At 43.6% G+C, this 11,906-nt stretch overlaps 1 protein-coding gene across 1 annotated transcript; it reads right to left on the reverse strand.

Annotated features, from left to right (window-relative positions):
• Positions 1–556: 556 nt before the first annotated feature.
• On the reverse strand, positions 557–5,348 carry LOC113461825 (disease resistance protein RGA2-like). Its single transcript, XM_039118170.1, has 3 exons — positions 4,513–5,348; positions 1,180–4,092; positions 557–1,033 (listed from the first exon to the last, which is right to left on the reverse strand). The coding sequence occupies exons 1-2, from the start codon at positions 4,861–4,863 to the stop codon at positions 1,210–1,212; spliced, it is 3,234 nt and encodes a 1,077-aa protein (XP_038974098.1). The 5' UTR covers positions 4,864–5,348; the 3' UTR covers positions 557–1,033; positions 1,180–1,209.
• Positions 5,349–11,906: the final 6,558 nt, after the last annotated feature.

The raw sequence follows: 11,906 nt of genomic DNA on the forward strand, positions 1-11,906 counted from the left end.
TGACAAGTAACTGACTTTAAGGAAGATGTCAGCAATCAAACTTGGTTAATGTTGACCAAGGATTTAGATATCGGTTCCCATACTCATGCCAAACACCTGCTGGCACAGCATGCCTGTGTGCCATGCCGGTGCATGTTTAATTTTGTATCAAAGCAAAAAAGAAATTAAAAGAACTTAAAAGGTTTTCTTTAGTTAAAAAAATTAAAAATAAATTTAACAGGGTTGTGCCAATCTATACCGATGGTTCTGTATTGTTATGTACTGGGGACTGTGAGCAGCAACCAGAAGGAAGCCCGAGCTGTAGAAATTGACCCATGTTGCAATCATCTACTGCATCAAATATTGAAAATACAGCACTGTTAATATGCTCAATCTTCACACAATCTGACACTTGTTTCTCCTGAGTTCCATCATCAATTGTTTCTTTGTTCTCTATTTCCTCTGCAATGATGGATAAAAAAACAGAGCAGTTGGTGCCAGTACAATTATTGATTTGGCAATTAGCCAAAATGCAAGTATAGCTACCTGCAATTTGGACAGATGAAGGAATAGATGGCTGTCGATCATCTTGTGGAAACCAGAGTTGAGGGCATTGTTCTATTCTTAAGATTTTTGGGAAGAAAAGGAAATTCAGCCCTCGCACCAGTTCGAGTTTAGGGCAATTAGCAAGCTGCAGCTCCTCAAATGCATCTCGATTCTTCTCCGCCAACGGCAAATCCCTTAGGTCCTCACAACTATCAATCACCAACGACTTAAGCGTGGATGGGAAAAGAGAAGATGGCAGGTAGTCGATTTTCGGACAGTCCTTTATGACCAAGCTTTGAAGAGATGGGAGCCTGGGCAGGTACCATAGCGGTGGGAAGTCTGTGCAACCCCATATGGTCAACTCTTCAAGTACCAAAATATGGAATCTTCTCATTTGGAATCTCCAACAATTACCGAAATAAAGATACTCAATGGATGTCAAATCATCAAACCCACTCATTATGTTCTCCCATGTGTTCGATATAGTCAGCTTGTTGCCTGAAGCAACCTGGTACGTTAGCAAAAGAGAATCAGAGAACTCTATTGGTACATGAGTTTCATACAAAAGATTTTAAACAAACAATCTGAGAATCTACGATTGTGTAAGTCTTCAAGTGATTAATCGGAGCACTTCAAATTTAGAATGGAGGGTACCTCAATGCACTCGATTCTTTGTATTTGGCACTAGTTACTCAATCCAGGGCAATCAACAATTTTCACTTCTTCAGGCATAGATGAGAGTCGATCTTCTGTCGTGATCCAAAGTTTAGGACATTTTTTTATAATTAATCCTTTGAGCGAAGTAAGGTTTTGCATCCCCGGTAGTGATGTCAACTGTTGGCACTCCTCAATATGCAGATATTGAAGATTGGATGGCAGTCCTTCCTCTGATAAGAGCCGGAGTTGAGGACAATTTCTTATACTTAATTTTCCAAGAAAAGTAAGGTTTTGCATCCCCAGTAGTAATATCAACTGCTGGCACTCCACAATATGCAGATCTTGAATATTGGATGGCAGTCCTTTCTCTGATAATAGCCGGAGTTGAGGACAATTGTGTATAATTAATCTACTGGGAGAAGTAAGGATTTGCATCCTCGGGAGTAATTGCATCCCCACGTAGCAGCACTCCTCAAAAAACGGATTTCGAAGAATGTATGGCAGCCAATTTGATAAGAGCTGAAGTTGAGGGCAATTTTGTATAATTAATCTTCTGGAAGAAGTAAGGTTTTGCATCCTCGGCAGTGATGTCAACTGTTGGCACTCCTCAATATGCAAATATTGAAGATTGGATGGCAGTCCTTCGTCTGATAAAAGTCGGAGTTGAGGACAATTGTATATCTTCAGATCTTTAAGCGAGTGGAGATGATGCAGCCCTGCTATGGATGTGAGTTGCCGACAATCAGAAATGTGCACCCTCTCAAGCATGGATTTTGATATGGGTGCATCTAGTTTTCCAAGAGAGTCGTCATGAATGTATAGAGGAAGGGAGCTTATTTTTTCACAATCCTTTATATAAATTTCTTGAAGTGATGCAAAGGAGAAAGGATCTCCCACCCATTCCGGAAACTTGGAACCACCATACCCATGTATAAGCAACATTTTGAGGTTGGCATGAGGTTGGAGATACTCGAGCATGGCTTCCTCCCATTTTTCTTCCATTGGGACATCCTTATTTTCCCCTGAAAAAGCTTCTAGATGTAGTAATCTGTAATATTGCTCCTTATGATACGGATCATTTATGCAGTCGACCGCATTCCAATATAGACCCAACTTCTGAAGTTTATGCTTGTGTTTAAGACTGGCATCCCTGGCATCCTCTATGTTGACCACGTTCCTGAGCCCTGAGATGATGAGAGTTTTGAGGTTCACCAAATCCTTTAGCTGTGCTATCTCACCCTGCAATTTATAACATCCAAGAAAGCTCTGAAGTTTTGTTAGTTTTCGGATCCCAACTGGCAGGCAGAGAATTTTCTTGCTCCCAAATTCTAGGTGGTGGAGGTTAGTAAGGTTGCCTAGGCCATCTGGCAACTCTGCAAGATTCGGGCAATCAAGAAACAATATCTGTAGGTGATAAAGGAGGTATATTGATTCAGGGACCTTCTCAATTGTGTCGGATGAGATACGTAAGTAGCGTAGGTGCTTCAGGTTTCCGAGTAAATCTGGGATCTCATCTTTTATTTTCCAATAAAACTGTAGAGTCCGTAAACATCTTAGTAGCGGCAGATTCTTGATTATATTTGCGATTGCTATGTGATCTCCATACCAATACTGGATTAACAAGGACCGTAAGGCGCTAAAATTATACGAGCATGGTAATTTCACAAATATCTCTTTCACTTGCACGTATAAATGGCGAACCTCATCGGGGAGACCAGGTAGCTTCTTATCCACAATTGCCCAGCACTCATTTTCTGCAATAGATTTCGCCAGATCATGCATCATATCATGCATCTTAAAAAACTTAGAATGATGGAAATCAAAGAACGATCTTCTTTGCAAGTCAATGAAATATTCAGTGCCAATGTCTTCGATACTTCTTCTACCTCCACATGTCTGGATGTAACCTTGCGCCATCCACAATCGGACTAATTCATCTTTCTCAAATAGATAATCCTTGGGAAACATGGAACAATAAACGAAACAAGGTTTTAGACGGGCTGGCATGCGGCTATAGCTTAATCTAAGAGCTGGCAAAATCTCATTCTTCTCGTCGACTTCCCATATATCACTTTGTATGACATCCATCCAGCTATCTTCATCTGCCGTGTATCTCAGAAGGCTTCCTATTGACTTCACAGCCAATGGTAAACCGGAACACTTCTTGACAATCTGCTTACCCATATCCACTAAGCTTGGTTGTTGTACAGGGTCTTGACCACCAAATGCATAATGTCTGAATAATGACCAAGACTGCTCTGGAGACAAGCAGTCAGGATGATAAGGACGCACTGTCTGCATGATCTCGGCGACCGAATCATTCCTACAGGTCATGATAATTGTCACCGTTTTTGCACCAAGGAAGGGATTTCTTAAGCTCTCCCAACGGCTTTGCTGTTCATTCCAGACGTCGTCGAGCACCAGCAACACTGTCTTCCCCTTCAGCTTTTCCTTGAGAGTATCTTGAAGTTTGCTTAGTTGTGTAGAATCACATGAACTTCCAGGAAGAGACTCAATGATGGCCTTTGTTAGCCTTGGAACATCAAAATCATCGGATACACAAACCCATCCAGTTAGATTGAAATATTGTTTTACCTTGGGGTCCTTGTAGACCAACTGGGCGATGGTGGTTTTTCCTAGTCCCCCCTTGCCGACAATCGGAATGACGGAGACACCATTTCCCACACCCTCGAAAAACAGCAAATCAATTACCTCCTGCTTGTCGCGTTCCCTTCCATAAATACTCGACTCATCCACCATGTGGCTGGTTGGTGTGGGGTATGGAACTTCGAGGACCCGTCGCTCTCCATCTTCCTCTTTTAAACGGAGGCGTTCCCGATCCCGCAAGATCTCATTGAGCCTCTCCCTGATGTCCCTGATTCTATCCCCCATGCCGTCCGGAATTGAAACCTGTTGGTAGTTTAAATTTATAAAAAGATTTAAATTTTTTTAAAAAATAAACCAGACTTACCCCTGAATTTTAGATGATTTAAATACTTTAAAATACTTAGTTTATCCCCCATGCCGTCCGGAATTGAAACCTGTTGGAAGTTTAAATTTATAAAAAGATTTAATTTTTTTTAAAAAATAAACCAGACTTCCCCCTGAATTTTAGATGATTCAAATATTTTAAAATACTTAGTTTATCCCCCATGCCATCCGGAATTGAAACCTGTTGGTAGTTTAAATTTATAAAAAAATTTAATTTTTTTAAAAAAATAAACCAGACTTACCCCTGAATTTTAGATGATTTAAATACTTTAAAATACTTAGTTTATCCCCCATGCCATCCGGAATTGAAACCACTATGGTGGAAAGAGAACCACTTACCTCCTCCCCATCGTCGACCCCTTCCACTCGCTTCCTCTTGCGGGAAGCTCGGCCTTTTACTTGGGCTCGCAGTACCTCGTACTGGTACTCGTCCAGCACGTCGTCTGCTTCATAAGCCACTTCTTTAAGCTCCTTCAGCCAGAGCTTGACGGATTCGTCTCGTATCTCCCTCTCCTCCGCATCATGGAGCACTGCCTGGATCCTCTTCAATGTTCTCTCCAGCTTCTCCAGATCTTTTCGGACACTGCTGCGTGGATCCGATGACGAAGACGGCGAGACTGCCGATCTCTGAGCAAAGCCCAGTACTTGGCTGGTTTTTGATAGGATGGAAGAGAGGAAAGCGCTCGCCATTGCAAAACCTCGGTTTCCTCCTTGCTCTGCTCGGATCAGACACGGCAAACAAGGAAGAGGGCTTTGGCTTTTGTTCGCGGGACGAGTGAGCAGGGATCAAGTCAATGGCGAGCAAAGCACAGCTCTCGTTCGCTTGGCAAGCGAAAAATCTTACGACTCACTAATTAAAAAGAAAACAAAAATGAAAAGAAACAGACATAGACGAAAAGTCAAAAGAAAGAAAAAAAAACGTCGAGATCTATGCCCGCGACTATTGGATCATTTTTATTTCGCTTTGAGATGTCTAGAGGTAGGAATTTTTTTATTCTTTTGCCGGTAGACTGGAAACAGGATTTGGTGCATGTGGGACGGGGCAGGAAGGAAGTCGAACAGACGGAGGTTGAGGGTGGGAGCTGCGGAGGCATACGAGGAGGGAAGCAGCACGTGCGACGCGATCCAGACGGGGAGGGAGTGCTGCTGGTCGAACAATTTGGTGGGTTTGCTTGATCCGCGTTCAATTTGTCCGGCAGAATTTGCTTCTTGGTGGCCTTGCCTCAAATCAGTACTTGTCAAATGTATGTGTCCTTGCCCCATAATGCCCCTACTTTTCTCTCTTAGAGAGGTCCCTTTCTGGACGAATTCTTTTCCTTACCTTGACCCTGTAGTGCCATGCAATGACCGTTTCCTATTCAGCTCTTGCTTGACCAGGTAAACAGTATTGTCAAGCATTATCTCAGTTATTTCATCAGTTCCATGCGCCCTTTTTCTAGAGTAAATATTTTTCTATGCTTCCATTCAAGAATTATATTAAATTGAAGAGGCTTCTTGTCTACCTTCATTGAATTCATATATCTTTGTTGAAATAGTACACTTGACAGCTATCTATTTCCATATCATTTTTTTAAATATTTTATACTTATAAAAAAATTATTATTAAAAAAAAGAGAAAGGCCTCATTCACTGGATTCGCCTTAGGCCTTCAAATATTTTGGGCCGCCCCTGATCTATGCCCGTTGTTCGTCCAATTCCTGTCTACCTAAAAATATGCTAGACAGATCGTTGTTAGAACCGACAAACAAAGTTTAATTTAATTACACTCTTACCTATTCTACTCGAAGAATAGTGGTCGTAAGAGGTCGATCCACAGGGAAGCGATTGGAGTTGCATAAAAATGTAAACGTTCACTCGAATTCGAAATCGATTCTTGAATGATAGAAGAAAAACATTATTTCGAGGATGTTTGAATGATTCTCTAGGCTACCAGAGAATGTTTTCTACTTAAAATTGACGGAAAGATGGGTATTTAAATTCGAAATGCATTTATATATTGAACTAATCAAAGAAAAGCTTTGGCATAAAATGGATGAAAAAAAATGCTAGAAAAATTCGAGACTGGAATATAGATTGCATGAAAGAAGATTTAATGTATTGCAGAACAGAAATTAAAATTGCAGAATAAATACAACTTTCTACCTAAATAAACTCTCAAAATTAAAACTCAAAGAAAAACCTAAAATAAAACTAAAAATAAGAACAACATGCTCTGAAACTCAAAACATAACTTCTCAATTAAAACTTTCAATTAAACTAAAAAAATACATTGCTCTCATAAATAAAAAAAAAACTAAACTCAAACAGAAAACTTAAAAAAAATGCAATGCTCTGTTTTCAACTTCATTGAAAACAGAGCAATGCCTTCTCTCTTTCTCCCTCGTCCGCCTCTTCCCCTGTTTCTTTGGCCCTCCACCGAGCTCCTCTCCTCCTCCTTGGACCCGCCGGCCACCACCCAAAACCGAGCTCTCCTTCCCCTCTCCTCCCGTCCTCCTCTTATAAATCGCCGAAGACCTTGAAGCCAGCCTTGATTGCGTATGGAGAGGAGGAGGAATGGGCGCCTGGGATCGTGCGCGGGATCATCTCTTCGGAACGGACACGGGATCATGGGAAGGCTGAGACGTGGATTTCCATCTAGCTGGCCACGGAATGCTGAGAGGAGGCTGATCCGGAATGAAGAGTGCCGCAGGATCGACGAAAGGAGAAACGGATGCTGGGATTTCCTTCTTTGGGTGCCGGATTGGAAGCGGGAATCCTTGGATGCATTACTCGCGGAAGCTTGATCCATGGAAGCTGGAAAATCGCCGGGAGTGCAGAGGGGAGCTAATCTGGACGGACGTCGGTTTGGATGCATCACGGGAGAAGAGGAATGGGGCGTACGCATGGGATGAGATGCGGAAAGCTTGGCATTCATCGCGTGATCTAGAAATTGCTGGGAGATTGCGGTGGAGGTGACCAATCCAGAATGCTTGGTGTTGCCCAGATAGACAACCCAAGAGGGGAGGGGTGAATTGGGTTTTAAAATAATTATTGCAATTAAAATGTCTGTGGATAACTAATTAATACTTTTTGCAAGTTAATTAATTAGATGCTATGTGCAGTGAATGAAATGAAAGTAAGAGATGACAAGGCAATCACAAACACAAAGATTTTATAGTGGTTCGGAGCTAACCCTTGCTCCTACGTCCACTTCCCAAGCCTCATTTGGAAATTCACTATAACCCCTCGGATTACAGCCGGTTGTTTTACAAGCTCACAACCTAACTTGTTGTTTTACGAGGTCACAACAAACTCGGTCGGTTTTCCCAGGCTCACCGACTAGAACCATTCGATTGTTTTTCCGGGATCACAATCGAACTCTTACACGTTGGTTTCAACCTAGGCTCACCAACAAACCTTTACACCCTTGATTCAATCCCCTGATTGAATCAAGTAAGGACCAAATGGATAGAAAGAACAAAGAGAAAAATACAGCTTCTAAATAAGCAGATATTCAGCAATATGAATAATAGAAAAGTTAAGAGCCCTCAAACAAGTTTATGATGATGTAGTGGAGGGCTTCTCGAACTTTGGGTCTCCTCTTGAATGTCTTGAAGACTTGAAGGCAGAAGGAGACTTTTTTAATGCTGGGAAGAGTTGGTTGAATGGAGTTAATGGCTCTCTTCCTTCTTTTCCGCTGAAATCCCTTTGGCAGATGAAGTTATTGTGTTTTCTTTGAAAGGAATGTTACTTCTCTGCTTTGCTACAGTCCTCTGTGGCTATTTAAGCCATTTTCCACGGAAACTAGCCGTTAGACACAATCTACTAGCCGTTCTGCATATTCTGCACAACCTGACAATGTTTCCGTTGGGATCGGAGTCGACTCGCGCGATCTGGAGTCGACTCGGCTGCAGCAGGAGTCGACTCATGCTTTTCTGGAGTCGACTCGGCAACTGTTCCGGATTTGAATTAAAGTGCTCTTCTCAACTGGGAGTCGACTCGACTTAACCCGGAGTCGACTCCCCAGAGTCTGGAGCTGACCTGGCACTTTTGGAGTCGGCTCATCCCAAGGAATCCATGGATGCATTTTCCAAGTTTGCTCACTCGAGTCGACTCGTGAATTCTGGGAGTCGACTCAGCACTCAGAGTCCTAACTTCCGAGCTTCTGTCTTTTGGCTCGTGCTGTCTTGGAGTCGACTCGGACTGTTCTGGAGTCGACTCGGCTCTCAGTATCCGAAAAGCAGTCTTCTGTCTTTTTGGGGTCGCGCTGTCTCGGAGTCGACTCGCCCTTTGCGGGAGTCGACTCGGCTCTCAGTGTCCGAAAATTGCTCTCTGACTTTTGCCTTGTATTACACTGAGAGTCGACTCTCGCTTCCTTTGGAGTCGACCTGCCAACCATTGGAGTCGACTCGCGTTCCTCAGGAGTCGACTCGGCTCTCAGGGTCCAATATACCTTCTCTGTCTTTCTGTTTGTAACCCCTGGAGTCGACTCGGCAAGCATCGGAGTCGACTCGCGCTTTTCAGGAGTCGACTCACTGACAGGTTTTGAGTTGTATCTTTCTGTTCGTTTGTCTGTTCTCAGTCGGAGTCGACTCGTAATGCCCCGGAGTCGACTCGAGCCTGTGCCAGTGCTTCTGATACGCTTGGAGTCGACTCGAAATATCCCGGAGCCGACTCGAGTCTCAGACTTTGGTTCACATTGACTTCTTAACTTATCCAAATTGTCTTGAACCAAATCTAGAGACACTTAGCCATAAATTTACAAGGATATCACTGAAACACTAGATTGAATTCATTAGTAAACATAAGATATACTCAAATGCTTTGAGCTCATCAAAATCAAATAGGGTTATAATCAATCACTCCACAATCTCCCCCTTTTTGATGATGACAAAATATTGAGTATATGTAAAGTGAATTGCTCAACAAACAAGGAGAATTATAGTAAAATTTGAAAATGCATTCAAGTGTCTAGTTAGTTTTAATTTATCCAGACTTGAAAGGTGTGAAACAATAAATTTCGACGTTAAGGCTCCCCCTTTCATTTGGAATTATATAAGCCTTCATATCATGCAATCAATTGTTTGGCTTATATATATTTAATGATTTTGCTTTCTTAAAAATTCAGATTCTCCCCCTCAACACATGCATTCAACTTTGTTTTGAATCTCAGAATTTTCTTTTAGTGCATTGAAGCTTTTGAACTTAAATTTTTGGTTTTTTTTTTAGAGGAAAAATCTGTCAATTTGTTCTTAAGTATGATTCAACTAATCTCCGAATATCCCTTGAATAGATTCTGGAGATTACTCCATTAGGAGCCCCAACAGAGAGATAATGAGCCTCGAGGTATCGAATCCACTAAGAACAAATTATTGTGTGTTTTAAAAGTTTTCTTTTTTATTGATTTTCATTAATTCTCTTTACATGTCTATTCAATATATTTCTCCCCCTTTTTGTCATCATACCAAAAAGGAAGAAAGCACATCGTACAAGCAATTTAGAGATCAATTTGCACATTTTTGAAGAAAATGGTCTACTCCTTGTATTGATGTATAAGTGAGTACATTTGTGAATACAAAGAGGAAAGCAATAAATACATGTCAAAATACAATAAGTAAGCTAGGGCTTCTTGGAGGATGTGGCTCCTCCCCTCAATCTGGATTGTTCCATTAAGAGACTGACCCCGTCCGTGACGTTCCCTAGCTGGGTGATAATGGCCGAGGTGGCCCTACTGTGCGTCGTGGATAGCTCGGTCAGAGTCTGCTGGAGTGTGTCCAACTTGGCAATCAAGACATTCGCCAAGCGCTCGGCCCCCTGATTCAGGCTGCCCATGTCGTGTCGGATGTCATCTCGCATCTTCCGTGTGTTGCTTGTGACATCGCTCATGTTGGAGAATTGGGCTTGTATCAGGCTTCTGACATTGAAGATCTCCTCCCTCAGATGAGCTGTCATCTCGGTCACGGCTGATAGGGAGGGAACTAATGCAAAAGAGGGGGCAGGGGCTGGACCTCTGAGCTCTCTCAGAAGATCGTCCCGAAGATCTCGTACAATCTCCTGCCGCAACTCCCGGAGCTGCTCAGGAGAAATTCGGACCTCCATCGGTTGAGTGGGTGGAGCTGAGGAGGAGGGTCCGGCTGAGGTGGAGGGTGCTGAGGTGGAGGGAAAGGTAGGAAAGTCTCAATCTGGATCAGGACTGGGGGAGCGTCTAGTGGTAGGTGTGGAGGAGGATGGTTTCCTGACCCAGGTTCCCTCTACCTTATGAAATCCCATCCTGTGTAGGGTTCCCTCACCCATGCGATCTGTCTATCGCAGTGCGCGAGAGGGTTCCCCCTCAAGAATGGGGATCTCAGACTCCCTAAAGATAAGAGTGTATAGCATCCCATAAGGAAGGGTGAGCCTAGGTCTGTCTAGTGGCTCACATAGTTATCTGTAAATGAGTTTGGGGAAGTTAATTGGAGTATCCTGAAGGATGTAGAACATAAGGGCTAGGTCCCTCTCAGATACAAAATCAAAGCGGCCGGTCTTAGGAAAAAGGGTCCTAGAGATGATACTCAAGAGGAGCCGCATTTCAACTGACAGTGAACTAGCGGACACCTCATCGAGTGGGGACTGGGGTGGACTCCCTAAAATGGCCGTAAGGGCCTCAGTCCTATCCTCAGGATGAGTAGGAGATACCCCTACTTGGGGAAGATGGAGGATTTGAGCAATGATATCCTCCGGAATAAATAGTGGGACACCCGCTACGGTCCCCTCTATCCCACCATTTTCCCTATGTACTGTTCCATAGAACTCCCTAACTAGACCTGGGTATGTGGGGAGATCTAGGGAACAAAAGAACTCGAGTCCCTGAGCCCTCAACCTATCTCCTATGGTGAAGCCCTCCCGGGAGAGATAGTCGAAGTTGACGTATCTCCCGGTGGAGACCGCCTTCCCGGCGCACGGACGCGAGGGAACCGGCCTCGGCGGGGAACGAGCTGGAGGTTGTGGCCTCACGGGATCGTTCCGAGCTTTGGACCGTCGCTCGGTGCCGCTTGCGGGTTGGGGTCTCTTCCGGCTTGGGACAACCGATTTACGGGGCATGGTTGACCTAGGTATGGGGTAGAACCCTAATGGACGGAAGAAGGTCGACGGAAAAACTCTAACCGGGGTCGGAGACGATGTAGGAGACGGCTCTAGGGTTTTGTGAACAGTGGAGGCGATGAATAGAAGTGTTGATTAAACGCTTGGATTAGGGTTAAAAACTCGGATCCCGACCGCGAGTCGACTCCAGTAAGTCGCGAGTCGACTCGACCTCGAGTCGACTCCAAAATATGCGCGAGTCGACTCCCCCTATGCTGTCATCGACCTCGAGTCGACTCCCGTCAATGTGCGAGTCGACTCCCCTTATGCTGCCATCGACCTCAAGTCGACTCCCGTCTATGTGCGAGTCGACTCCCCGTCATGAGCCGACTCTGAAACGTATCTGAGTCGACTCGAACTCTGGCACGCACCAAAAAATTATGCTATTTTCGTACCAATCAAGGGACACTCACTAAGTTATGATCTGATTTGATGATCATAGATGAGAAACTCTATTTTTAACACAATCTAATCATCAAAATCCATGAACAAGAAGAGAACATCACTAGGATGGATCAATCACTCCTAATCCTCTCCTAAGCACACTAAATCTCTCTTCACTCAAGGGTTTTGTGAAGATATCAGCTAATTGATCATCAGTACAAACAAATTGAAGTGTCACATCACCATTCAGT

Source organism: Phoenix dactylifera, unplaced genomic scaffold (genome assembly GCF_009389715.1).
Source record: "Phoenix dactylifera cultivar Barhee BC4 unplaced genomic scaffold, palm_55x_up_171113_PBpolish2nd_filt_p 000316F, whole genome shotgun sequence".
Lineage (NCBI taxonomy): Eukaryota > Viridiplantae > Streptophyta > Magnoliopsida > Arecales > Arecaceae > Phoenix > Phoenix dactylifera.

Bases quoted from the DNA above. Each gene is read 5' to 3' on its own strand.
- LOC113461825 (XM_039118170.1), bottom strand. From the start codon at position 4,863: ATGGCGAGCGCTTTCCTCTCTTCCATCCTATCAAAAACCAGCCAAGTA. The intron at 4,093-4,512 runs GTAAGTGGTTCT...AACTACCAACAG, and splicing joins GGGTCGACGATGGGGAGGAG to GTTTCAATTCCGGACGGCAT.